The sequence below is a fragment of the Channa argus genome, chromosome 19, assembly GCF_033026475.1.
Source record: "Channa argus isolate prfri chromosome 19, Channa argus male v1.0, whole genome shotgun sequence".
Taxonomy (NCBI): Eukaryota; Metazoa; Chordata; class Actinopteri; order Anabantiformes; family Channidae; genus Channa; species Channa argus.
The window spans coordinates 12,307,832-12,322,058 of record NC_090215.1 but is presented as its reverse complement, the minus strand read 5'-3'; the positions used below and the strand labels follow the sequence as shown (position 1 = coordinate 12,322,058).

The 14,227-nt window shown below is 39.5% G+C and overlaps 1 protein-coding gene across 1 annotated transcript; it reads right to left on the bottom strand.

The window, feature by feature from the left end:
* Nucleotides 1-3,295: 3,295 nt before the first annotated feature.
* On the bottom strand, nt 3,296-14,216 carry qtrt2 (queuine tRNA-ribosyltransferase accessory subunit 2). Its single transcript, XM_067486785.1, has 8 exons — nt 13,687-14,216; nt 13,551-13,606; nt 12,111-12,187; nt 10,990-11,199; nt 9,533-9,732; nt 6,922-7,073; nt 4,347-4,455; nt 3,296-4,207 (listed from the first exon to the last, which is right to left on the bottom strand). The coding sequence occupies exons 1-8, from the start codon at nt 13,899-13,901 to the stop codon at nt 3,958-3,960; spliced, it is 1,269 nt and encodes a 422-aa protein (XP_067342886.1). The 5' UTR covers nt 13,902-14,216; the 3' UTR covers nt 3,296-3,957.
* Nucleotides 14,217-14,227: the final 11 nt, after the last annotated feature.

Here is a 14,227-nt window from a genome sequence, read left to right as displayed (position 1 = left end):
CTGATTTAGAACACGATCAGCTGACGATTTGTGCGTATAAATACGAATACGTCACTGAGATAATAAGCGTTTGACGTCCTGATTAGTGTGCAGTCATTTATATCCAGTGGACTGAGAAGAACCATGGCTGCTCCTCTCTGGTGGTGAAGAGTTACCATGGGGACAGATGGGCAAGCGGGACAGTCGTCGCTGTCTTGGTTTAAGGTGTACTGATTGTTTCTGATTGGATGAAACAAAGGAAGTGAATTGTGGGGATAGGATGGCGTTATATTCTGAGGGAAGTTGACTAAGAGCCACGGACAGATTACGGGACAACAGGTGACCGCAGACATACGTAAACATCACGACACCTGTGCATACACACCTGCCTTAAAAGAAAGAGAGAGCTAAACATTCAGACAGCACTTGCGTGAATTTGTGACTGTTTTCCATCTCCATTTCTCTTTGCAGCTGCTTTGTGCTGCCTTAGAGTCATTTTGCATGTCTTTGTTGATTGTTTAGATCTCTTTATAGTTGTTTTGCTTCTTTCTTGTCTTTTTGTAGAAATTTAAAACAAGAAAGAACATCAAACTGTTACATCCAACAGAGGCTACCAAATGCCCCACTGCTTTGGCTACTGCGACACTTCGTCATTTCAGGATGTTTTAAAGCTGCCAAAGTGCCAGGGACACTTGCCTATCAAAATGACAAATGTTGTCACTTTCTCACTCCTGTTAAGAACTTGGATGCGCTGCTCTGACAACACAATCCCTCACTGATAAAAAAAAAAAACCTTCCTCTGGCCATCTTTCCTTTCATGTTACCACCTGCTTGCACCTCACCCTTATGAAAACCCTTGTTATTTTGCGGGAGCAGCTTAGCTCATTCTTTTTCATATTGTACTAGCACAATAACAATCCAACTGCCATTTGAAGTCCAAGATGCATATGGGGCTCAGTTCACACAGCAAACTTGTCCAAGAGAGTGGGGAGACAAAAAAGGCAACTTGTAGTGATCCAGCCTGATCAGCACTCTCCATCTGTATAATTGTTTGAAATGAGCTTTAAGGGCCACCTGCTGACTATGTCAGTCAGAGCTCTTTTACATGGAAATTGTGGCCAATGTCACTCTGCAGCAGAGAACAAGCATGAGTACAACGATTAGCTCTGGTCTACTTCTCATAAATGTTTAACTCCTCATTGGAAATACAGCATCAATCAAAGTCTAATAGACAGTTGTAAGTGGTATTTTGGATTTTTTAGCATAAGCTGTGCTTTCAAATTATCCAGCAGTGGAAGTACATTATGGAACTTAATCCCCACAATAAAGGTGTAAACTGTGCACAGCTTTGAGATAATACTTTTGCATTGGATACTTGCAGAGTTCAAAATAAAAACTGCGTTATTCATCAAACCGGGGAAGGTCTTTGTAACTGATATTCTATGCACTAATGCCAGTTTAAAGCTGTACAATAACATTCTCATAAAATTTTCATATTAAGTTTTTATATGAAATGTGAAAAAGCGCACTCATAATGAGAAATCCACAAAAAATTGTCACCCAGCTCTGTGGTTCCCCACATTTGTGGAGTGTTTTCACGCCTTTCTACTAGTCGTATCTTTAATGTCTTGGTTCACTCTAATCGCTTTCATCATCATTTCCAGCCACTGGAAGCTATTTTCTGTGAAAAGGCTCTGATAAAACCACTGTGTGCACTACCTGCCCAGCACCAAACGGTCAAAAATAGTGACTAGCTACAAAACACAGCGTAGCATTTAGAAGCTGAGAAACCGGATGTTTTTTTCCAGTAGTTGCTCAGAAATAAAGAGAGCCAAAGGAAGGGTGAATATTAGCTATTCAGTAGCCAGGTGGCCACAGCTAAAAATAAATGCTATTTTTCTGCTGTTATTCTGTGAATGTAAAGCTTTGCTGGAAAAGTTGTAATATGCTTGCAAGCATGTGTCTGTGGGTATTTAGTCTAGTCAATCAAAATCAAAATTGTTTTAATTTCAGACTAGAGCCAGACACACCTGTCAGGGTGATGTTTTGCACCTTTTCAAAATGCTATAATCACACCTATAACTTCAAATATTTTCTGGGCTCAGTATTGTGCAAAACAATGTGAAGGTAGGATGTGGAAGTAGCCACCTGGCTTAAAGATACCAGCTGTTTCTGTAAACAGTATATTGTAGCATATGTCACTGTTAGAGACCCACATTTGTAGTTTTACCTTGTGTACATGAGGGTCAGCACATTTTAGCATGTGTACATTCTGTAGGAAACATTCAAACCTTGTGTGGGTCTGTTCATGTAAACCATATGCACGCGGGTGTATCCTCTGCTTTTAAGTCACATTCCTTTTTACACCCTTGTTTTTCTACTTAACACATTCTAGTAATCATCCATCAGCTGGTGTGTTAAACACCTTCCCCCATCAATATTTATATTCCATTTTATTTCGCTGTATCTCAACATTATTGCAATCACTTATGTTCTGCATCATCATGCAGCTGAAGGTCACTAAAATACATCCAAATGAATAATCAGCTGGAATGTAGTGGTCTTATACCATGACTCCAGCTTCAGAGGTACCTCATTTTAGGAAAGGCCGGAGAGAACCCAAATATTTTTTTTTTAAATTGTTCTATATTTTGTACTATAAACTGCTGAACACCTCCACTGAACAGTTTCTGTATCAAAATGTCAAAGCAGGTATTGAGGGAAAGGACAATAGCCATTTTATAACCTAACCCTTTAATAACCTCTTCTATTTTTATCAGCTAATCTGGGGGATTGACTTTACAACCTTTTCCACACTAGCTTCTGTCCACTTTCATCCCATTAAACCTTAAAATAAACAGTTTGGAGGTCCCTGCTTGTTTTAGCTTTTCCCCCCTTTCTTCCCACGGGCATTAATAAAATTCCATCATTGCCAACCAATTTATTGGCCACATTTCTTAGGCAAATATGCAGAGCATCCACCAACTGCTGACAACATATCCTCCAACCTACTTCTTTCTAATGGTTGAGGTGGTTAGAGTAGCCCAGAAGAACAGCAAAAATCCTCATTGCAGTTCCATAAATGTCACTCTCCCCTCTCCCTCAGCCTGTGCCCTGTCCCCCACAGACATCTGCACGGTCTGGCAGTCAATTATACCCCCTCACCTTCAAAAAGCATCTCTTCATCACTGCATGGGAGGCAGTAGAGACTCATTGCTTTATCCTATCTTTATCCTCTCTCAGCAGTAGGAACGGTGGAGCTGTCAGCTCAAATCTCCCAAAAGCACTTATGAAAACACATCTGCATATCAGGAGCCTACATAGGACATGTTTAATACAACAATAAGGTCAAAAACTCTTAATAGATGTATTCATCTGAAAAAAGTATTGACTGAGTACATGAACAAAAGACAAGTGCATGATGGAAAGACATCTGTAATGTGTAAAATAACAATTAAAACAAAGCCTTAAGGAAATCCCATCATCATATGTGTACCAGGTGAAAAGCTGAATCTATATTGGTCATGGTTTCTGGTAATAACTGTCACACTTGTTGGTTCTGACAGTGGTCCCTGCTGCCATGTCAATGAGTTCACCTGCTGAACTGCAATCAGGCCTCAGGCACACACAGATTCAGTCACAGTCCATCATGTTTCATCCCCATGTTTCTTTCTTAATGTAAATTCAGCTTGACCTCCTATCCAGCTTCTTTCCCTCTCCATTCCCTGACTGACTATCTGCTCAGATCAATACAGGAGCATGTAAAAAGCAGTTCTCTGCATGTGAAACCAGAACACGACAGTCTTTATCTGCTCTCTTATCATCCTCCCTTGCCCCCTTTCAAATGAGAGACATGATTTTAGCAACATGTAGTGAGGTGATCTCAAGGTGCAGAGCGAGATAGAGATTTGACTGACAGTCTGGTCATCCTCAAGAAAAGGGGCAAAATCAAACCCTCTCCTATCTGATTTATCAGCCTTATTCCTTTCTTTCTGTCTGCCCAGGTCTCCCAAGTACCCGTCGTTTAAGGAGGTCCAGTTTGTCATTGGCCAATGCTTCCCTCAGGGCGCCAAAGAAACTATGATAATGGGATGTGTTGTGGATCATGAGCAGGACTCCGGCCAGCAGCTCATTGGTCACCAACAGGTGGTGCAGGTATGCCCTCTGGTGGTTCTTACAGCAGTAGCAGCCACACCCCTCCACAAGGGGCCTGAAGTCACCCTGGTACCTGGACAGAAGTTTAAAGAAAAGAAAATTCATGAACATGCTCAACTAAATGTAAATTAGGTGTTCAACAAGCACAGACACAAAGCAAAGACACAAAGCAGAATGGCTGCCTTTGGAGTCCTGAAAAAGCTGCTACAAACCTCTTGTCTTTAAGATTCATCTCAAAGTATGTCATTTTTGTTGGTTCATCAAGATCTCCATTCTGCTGCAAATCCCCTGCTGCGTCCCTCTCTTCATTCAGCTCCAGCACTGAGGAAACATACACACATCCCATTAATTCCAGCACACCACAAGCTATTCACATTTTAATCTCATTCTTTCTTGGAAAATAAGGCTCTATACACAGAACCGTGTGACTTATCAGCCTGGCAGCTAAAATCAAACACAGCACATTATGTAGCTTGACCCCCATTAAACACTGCTGTATCTCATCCTCTCCACCATTATAGTATAATTACGTACTTGCAATGTTCTAACTACCAGCACCTGTTTTACACAGGTGGGGGTTTCAATGCAAGGTGACTTCACTTATTTTAATGAGAATATAGGAAAGTAACAAGAGCTAACAATGGATGGTCTCTTGTGCAGTTTGCTGTTGTTCACAGGAGGACACACCAGGCTTTCCAGTCAGATATACTACAGATATAAGAGTTGTATAAAAGATATACAGAGGAGGAGGGGAAGTAAAAAAGGCAGAACACAGTCCATGGTGATCCACATGATAAAAGATGAAGAACAGGTGACAACAGGCGACCTGATGAAGTTGATTTTCGGAAATCTAAAGGCTGCTTGAAAGAAACATCATCAAACAGAAAATGGCCTTTTTAGTTTTTAAACTAATTAGCAATTTTAATAAACCAATCTTTAATACTGTAGATTAGTTTCAGAAGGACTAGTACACGTGTTTAAAGAGAAGAATTTGTAAACTATGGGCAATAAGGGGGAGAAAATAAAGTAAATGCTGAGAAGGGGAAGGTCCATAAATGAAGCGAGGGAAGCTTCTAGAGGGTGAGAAGGTAGGAAGGGGTAATTTAAGATATATGATCTGCTTTGTCAAAGAGGCTCTGACCCCCCTATCCATCTACCCCCACACAGGCCTGTGTAATTGGCCAAGTGGGGTATTAGATGTTCTGTTCAGGTATTATTCTCAACTCCCCTGAACTCCATTACACTCCCTGTGCAGAATCAATTAGTGCCGTCTGACACTAGATGCTGCCAGATACCAAACTTCCCTCTGTCTGTCACAAGATTTTAACACAACTTCTTAATGAAATTTAAAGTCTGCAGTGGGCCGAGTCAGTATATTTGCACAACTCTTGCAACAGCCCTTTATTAACCCAGAACACTTGGTGTAGCTTTTCACTTAGGACAACAACCAGAAGAGCGGGCTCGGACTTCACTGTTACCGCACTGTTATATTGCGGATTTAATTTCCCCACCTGAATTTTTCTCTGTCCAATTATTCCGACTGAGCTCGGACTAGAAATTACACACTAGCAGTCAGTCGACCTGATCGCCCCATGCATAGAAACAGGCCCACTTCTTTTTTATTCATTAACTGAAGACCATCTCATACAGTAGGCAGACTATGGCTTGTTGCTCACCAAATTAAAAGTAGATGAAGGACTGTTCATTTACTGGAGACACTCTTTTACACTGAACAATTTAAGTCTGATGAAAAACAGAGTGAGTAGAGAAAATTTTCCACACAACTGTGAGATGAATGGCCCATTAAAATTGGACCAGGAACATAACACCAAGTATTTGAAATTCAAGCATATCCAACTGTAGGCTCCTCATATGGAAATAAAGAACAGGCTCATTATGGGCCATCTTCCTGATTTTGTTTTTTTTTTATTCAGAACATTCATCTGTGTTCATGACATTTCAGCTCACTTACACCAAGAGCTTGATTCTAATAAGTTGTTCTACATCATTTTTATGCACAGAAATCATGGGGGAATTATTACGGTAATAATAATAATAATAATATATTCAACCACTATAACATTTTATCCAGGCTTTACTATCATCATTCTCATTTTCTATACATACATGCTGTAAGTTCTTAAACTGAAATAAGTTATCCATTTTCTTGGAGCAATTTTCTTCATCACATTTGCTTTTTTCAATTTGTGGCTCTGGGCAATGATTCTTTACCCAAAAGGTCATCTGGTTTGACAAAAGCTAATTAATTTTGAAGCAATAGAGTTATCTTCCATTGTCTCCATTGACTCCATTGTCTCCTTTTAAATTTGATATTAAACCTCTATGCATTCTGATTATAGTGCTACATGTCTGAAAATGAGAGTTACATAGGCCATTGCTTGAGACGAAGAAGAAAAAAAGCTATTCTGCCAGAAAGATTATAAGCAGAGTAGGAAACAGTGCATTTATAAGGGGAAAACTGATGCTACTCAGATGGGAAAGTGAGAGCAGATGAAACTTAACAAGCTTGATCTATATCAAAATGAGTCGGACATAAAAAAAAAAAAAAAAAGAGTTAGAATAAAAATGTAATTATTAATAAGATAGCCTATTTTCTCCATCTACTTTGACAATCTGGGATCATGCATATGATTAATATATTAATAGAGCTCTAAAATTAAATTTTTACTTTTTATCACTACTAGTTTAATTTTGTAGAAAATATTCATTTAGTTTCCGAATAATGCAAGTTCACACAATTCACCACACCCGCATGGGGCACACTACCTGCACGCTCCGAGTCGGGAGAGATGTCAAAGCTGAAGCACAGAGCACAGCCTCGCTCTGTCACCTGAAAGGGGAAGAAACCCTCAAACAGGTCTACACCGGCCTCCACACAGGCCAGCACCTCATCAGGTCGTCCCACACCCTGAAGCAGTCTGCAGGCAGTCACACGCACAAGTTAAAAATTTAATAAATCATGAACAATTTAACACACAATCAACTACAACATATTACTGCTAGACATGAGGCAAACAACAGCATTCTTCCTCTTCCATGTAACATCATGAGCATCCTGTGTGCTTGTGCTTTCACTCCTCCTGGGCATTCAGTTAACTGGCTTGCTCTGACTCTTCCTGCAGGCGTCAAGGTCAAGCCTAATTTAGCACACGATAATGACTCCACTCTACTTTCCAGGAGGAACCAGCAGCTCCTAACAGCCCGAACAAGCAGCGGGAAGGTTTTCCAGATGAGCCTGTTTACAAGTGTAGTGAAGCTCACAGGGAGCTCAGGGATACAGATTACTGCTCCTCTCACAAGTCCTTTCTCTCAAACTCACAGCCACAGCTCATCCATCACCTCCAGGAGAAGAGCACTGATGTGAAGAGTTTTCAAGGAGAAGCCACTGATAAGCTCAATTGGTTGGGTTAACCAAGAACCTTTTGGGTGAGCTCTTCCTTGTCTTTGTAAAGAGGAGCTCACTCAGTTAGGAGTATATTGCCAAGATAAAACTAACACAGATTAAAACAGTCCAGCACTGACAGGTCTTTCCATTTTCTAACCTACCCACATTTATCAGTGAGCCCAGGCCCAATAACAGAAACTTGTCTCTGTATAATGCAGTAAATTTAAAACCAAAGCTTCAAAAATAATATTACAGCTAAATCAACACCTGGATAAAACAGCTGGGATAATACACCACTTTACCTTCATGAAGCATAATGTATTGTATTAGACTACATTAGTTTTAGCTTGATATATCAAAAATAAGCCAACAAATAATTCTATTTTTTGCGTTTATTCAGTCTAGTTGGAGCCAATATTGCTTTTTGTAATATCTTCAAAAAAAGCAATTACATATTACATAATACTCTTAAGTATGACAAACAACTTTCACAGGATTCAAAATATACAAGTTTATGTTTTATTATTATGCCTAAATGTGTGAGTTGAGTGGGGGTTTTTAAATTTCATTTACGCTCAAGGCTGAAACTAATCATTCCATTAGATTACAATTATTAGAATAATTGTTTTGTTTATCTAAAGTGTCACACAAAAGTAAGTAAGGCCTCCCCATGAGCTCCCAGAGCCCAATATAATGTCTTAAAACTTTTTCGTTATAATTGCATTGTATTTTAAAACTAGATCCAGAGAATTATGTATTTTACATGCTGTGTTTAAAAATAATTATTAATGTCAGAAATGTAAACTAATTATGAAAAGAAATAAATAGACAAATACATGAGAGCAAAACTTTGCTACTTGCAACCAAAAAACAGTTTTAAGTATTTTTTTGCAAGTCAAAAACTTTTGCTGGTTAAAATCTTTTCTTTTGCAAGTTTAGCAAGTTTTTCTTTTAACTTTTAAACTCACAAAACTTGTAAGAATAAGAATTGCCCTCATATAAAGCACAGCAGAGCTGCTGGGTTTTCACTTGTAATCAATCGAGCTGGGTAATGAATTGATTGAGCAGACCCGCCAACTGAGCACGCTCAGTCATGTTTCTGCACACAGACAGATGAATCAATTTAAACAAAGCCACAGCACTAGTTTGTACATTTACAAGGTGTTAAATTAAAGGAAATCCAATGTATGAATAGTTGATTTATCTATCCATCTATCAGTTTCAAAGAATTGTCTAATTCAAATGTTAAATGAGGAGAAATGATTATTGAGTAATAAACACGTAGATTCAGTTGCTTCCAATTTTATGTTATTCATTGAATTAGAGATTAAACATTTAGTCATTTTAGCCTAAACACAATAAAGTATGGAAGTAATAAACAATAGATCCCAGAGTATCTTAATCTGGATTTTCCAAAATTCAAAACAGAGCTCAACCAAAAAGGATTTATATTTGCAGGATTTATAGTTGAATCAAAGGCTTTTCAAAGGCAGATTGGAAAATCCTTCTCTGAATATTGCTGTACTTGCCTATTATTGTCTTCAGCTTTTATTTAAGGCTGCATTTTTTTCCTTTCGTAATTGCATCCTTATTTTTTGTCTAATTGTTGAGTTTGCTCACACTAAACCACTCAGTTTAAATAAATGTAATTTTTTTTGTAAAGTAATAATCAGCTGTAGCCCTGCAGCAACATTTATTTGGTTTCTATACGAATACAAAATAACTAAAGATGCGTGTTAAACTACAAGGCAACAATTCTTATTGATGTCAAAATATGTAATAAGAGAGACACACAACAACTGTTTGTTTGCCTGCCCACTAGCTAATGTTTTGTTGGTTCTTTGGCTGGTTGTACTTGACTGATTGTCAATATCAATTCCTTTTCAAATAAACACTGGGAAAGACTGTATAACTAGTGAGGAAAATACCTTGAAAACACAAATGAATACACAGATTTCTCACACTCAGACACACATCAGAAGGGGCCCTGACCTGGGTTTGTTCTCAGGCAGCTCCTTTGTCACAGCAGCGGTGAGTTGGGTCCTCAGGTCCTGCTGCAAGGAGCCCGTCTGGAGGCCATCCAGGCAAAATCCTGCCACAGGCCTCTTCGCCGTCTCTCTGGCTGAACGTATCCTTTCTTCCAGGATATCTCCTCCCTCCACCATGCCAAACACCTCTACTCCCTCCAGCTCCTGAAAATGATGGACAGCTTTGTGATTAAAAGCTTACAGAAAAAGTCACAAAGAGGAAAAAGCTGGACAAAACAAATAATGTATCAAGAAAGGAAACATGCCAAAATAGAGTGTAATATTCAAGCCCCAGCATGGTGGATGATGATGGGCAAAGTGAATCTGGATTTGGATGACTCAACATGAAAGTAGCTGTACCCCATGACTGCATTTACATGCACTTAAGTAAGCAGGGTATTCTGAAAAATCTGCTTTCTCGGGTAATCGGGGAACATCATTTACATGCACTTAAGAACCCTGATTACTGGAAACCCTTGTATCTAGCAGCAGAAGAGTAACCCGGTTTCTCCTCTGCCCCTGACCTATTTTGGAAGACTGGCCCACAGATTTTAACTGACAGAGAGCATTGCTTTCTGACTGTTGTTTTTCTGCTGGAGGTTCCTTCCGATAAAGGGTTTTTTTTCCCTCTCCACTGTTGCCTAGGGCTTGCTCAAGGGGGATTTGTTAGGTTTCCTCTACATACTTGTAATGTCTTGACTTTATTACGTAAAGTGCCTTGAGATTACGTTGTTGTGAATTGGTGCTATATAAATAAAGTTGAATTAAATGGAATTGAATAAGTTAAGATATCAGCTTTCAGAGAAGATGACTGTAACCTAGTTACTTAAGTCCACAGCCTGTTTCACATATCAACTCTGTACAATGTTAGGAGAATTCAGCCTAGGACATTGTCCAAAGTGGCCTTTCAGACATAAATGCACTGCACTAGGAGAAAGGACAAAGTAGGGTGTAATGAGTGACTGCAATCAAGTAGCTCCCTCAGCACAATATTAATGTCAATTATCACCTGCAATATGCTGTCAAGTTGGGTTTGAGTCTTGTCTGCTTCACATCTTTCTGGACATTTATTGTCTCAGTGGAAATTTTGTTTTTAACTAAGCAATAAAAGAGCAAGGAAATTTTAGCAGCCCTCAGGAAAGGAGTTCGAGGTAAAACATACAGAATCATATAAAAACATGTTCAAACTACAAAATTAATTATAAAGCTGTGAACCATGTAAAACAATACTGTAAAAAACATCTCATCTAAATCATAGCTTTATTCTTCATGACAATTCTGCATCAACTGCGATTCTGTAAATGAATCCTTTTCACTCTCATGAAATGAAATACATTTTTCATAAATCATGACTGATGTCCTTTACACACCCACTAATAACTCATTCCTTCTAATCTCACTGTTTCCAGTGTGTGCACACACCTGTGAGTTTTGGTGCACCAGCAGACACTCGTCCAAGTGAGCCAGAGTTCGATCCACAGACTTTCTGACCCGTTTGCGAGAGGTGTTGTTCTGCCACGTCTCTCCGTCTGCCATGCTCTGGTACCAGTCTGGCTGCACAGTTTTTTGGAGAGCCATGAACTTGGCCACTGTCAGCTCAATCCGCCCACCACTGCCCCACACCGACACAGTCTAATAAGCAAGAGAGAGCATTTACACTTATATAGATGTAAGAAGAGCAGTGATTTCAGGTGTGCTACATTGATACTGATGCTAACAAAATCTTTCAAATGTGATAATCCTTAAGCAAGTTCTGAAACTACAATAAGCATCCATTTTCTCTCATTTCTCACCAGATTTATAAATGTTTATTCTTTACCTCTGATCTCTGATTCTGGAGATCAGAGGTAATGATATTCTGTAAGACTGCACTAAATGTAGAATTTGTTCCTGAAAGTTACATGAAAAGATACAACAGTAAAACAATTTAACCTTATCAAAGACCTCAGAAAACAAGTAGTTTGGCTCTATCTAATGGTAACACAGTTCACCTCTTTCAAACTCTAATGCTTAAGTTTTTTTGTATGTTTTGTTTACATTTTGCAGAGACAGGTTAGCTGTTTTTATCCATCCATCTTTTTAACTGCTTATTCTGCTCAGGGTCTTTGGTGGCAGCAGCATATCCCAGCTGTCATTGGATATGGAGTTGAATAATCTCCAACAATCTATCTCAGCCCCAACACAGAGAGACATACACAGACAGACAAGCATTCACACTCACATTCACACCTACGGCCAATTTAGTGTCACCAATTAACCTAACATACACGTCTTTGGACTATGTGAGGAAAGAGTACCTAAAACCAGAGGTAACCTATGCAAACACCTTCTAGCTGTGAGGTGGCAGAGCTAACATCTCCACCACTATGCTCCCCCTTTGGTTTTTAGTTTTTATGGAAATGTAGGCTAACCAGCTGCTGACTCTGGCTATATATTTATTGTACACATGAATGAATAATTATATCCAAAAAGTGTTTATCTTCTAGAAAGTGAATAATTCCCAAACTAAGAAAATTAATCCTTTAAGCAGAAGTTAAACTCACCTTGTTTGTAGTATATCCTGTTGGTGAGGTGGCTGCAGGGTCATGCAGCGAGCAGTACAACACTGTGTCAGGAAGACCTGCAGAAACCACATAACAAAACATTTATATGTATTCCACAGAGAACAAAACCAGACTAGTTGCACTCAGTTAAGGCTGCGTACGAAACAAGGTGACAGACAAAGATCCTGCCAATTACTGCATGTTAACATAACAAATTTGGAGAGAGGAATGAAGTGTGGCCTTATCAGAAAACCCAGGTGCAGAAGAAAAGCAAAAGATGAATAAACAAAAGCATTAATAGCTGTAAATGTTGTTATTATTTGTATTTATTAAATCACTGCTCTTCCTTACTGGGAATTTCAAGTCAACATTGTAAAAAGCCCCCAACAGTTTACAAAAAGCAAGGCTACAGTGATTACATTTCTAAATTCAAATTTGGATGCCAAAGGCAACCTAAGACTGGGTAAAGCAAAGTACAACAGCTACAGTCACACAGCAAACCCAAATGAGGTCACTGTTCATGGCATTTATATAAATTACGTTCAGCGCAGCACTACTTTTGAGTCAGGCTCATGGAGCTAATCAGCTTTTTAATAGTGAACTATATATGTAGGAGCATCAAAAGCTGTTCCAGTCTAATTAAGCCAGTAGAAATAATGTTCATATTCCCTAAGCTCTTCAGAATAAATGTATGTATCATGTGTGCGTGACATTCACATCAATCAACTTGTCACAATAATACAGGGTTGCGAGAGAGAGGTTTATTTATTTATTTCAATGACAATACAACTAAACTTTGTCACAGCTAAACAACCAAAGATCAACTGCTTTCGGCTTGTCCTTTCAGGGCTCGCCAAAGGGGAACATGTTCCGCACGTTGCTTTGGCTTGCGTTTTTATGCCAGATGCCCTTCATGCCGCTACCCTCCCATTTGTATCCGGGCTCAGGACCGGCACAAAGGTTACCCTTGGTGGCAGGGCACCACCTGGTGGGGAGGGATTCAAACTCGCAGCCTTCGGCATCCCAACCCAATTCAATTTATAAAGTTATAAATATGTTTTACCACGAGTCAAGTACTTTGACCAATATCAGATGTCCAGTATCAGATCTCCACAATATTAACCAATATTAACTAATTCAAACTAATTAGCTGTTGACCTACACATGCTATAACACAGTGATCAGTGCCTTTATTTAGTGGCTGCAAATGAAGCTGCACTGCATTAATATCAGTGGAACAATAATGATTAATTTTTAGATGATGGATTACTTTTAATCAACAGTGAATCCATCTGAATAGCATTGGATTGGGTCATCATAATTAATGTCTAATCAATGTTGTTTGGTCCACCTAAATGCATCTTCTTCTCCCATCCACTGCAGATTACTCTCTACAAGTGGTACAACAAAGGAAACAATGTTTAAAATGTAGTTTTGTACCTGCAAACTTCCTGAATCCATCCCTAAACTCCTCCAACACTTCCTGGTGCTCTGCTCTTGAGAGAGAAAGTGGTGAAGTACAAGTTAGGATTTCAGAAAGGCTTCAATGTCTGTGTGTGTGAAAAGTTTGGCTTACATATCAGACAGGGTGACCTGCGTGACGGAGGGGAGGTTCTTAAGGGTGCGCAGTGTGTCCTGGGTTAGGTGGGGTACTGTCCCAAAGTGTGTGTACACCAGACACCCCGGGACCTCTAGAGAATGTTGTCCCATCCTGCCGAGACCCTTCAGCACACCCAGCCGACTTCCCTTAACCACCCGGGACAGTTCCAGTTTCATTCTGCCGCCAGCCATATAAGCGACCACTTTAGCGTCTATAACGTAACGTTAGCTACGATATCACAGAGCATGTGAATTAGCCACGTAGCTAACCGCCCAATAACGTGTTATGAGCCACAACAAGCCTTTAACGATTTCAAAGCCCAGTTACTGCTCTAAGGTGACGCGCTTTAAGCAAATCTTTACGTTTATAATTATACCCGCTTAAACTCAATACTTTTTGTAGTATCTAAGACCCCAGGTGGCACCAATTACAGCTTGTAATTTGAAAGCATCGTTCATCCGCTAACCCACTTTAGGCACTATACGTCGCAGAAATATGTCGTCATCAGACGGGCGGC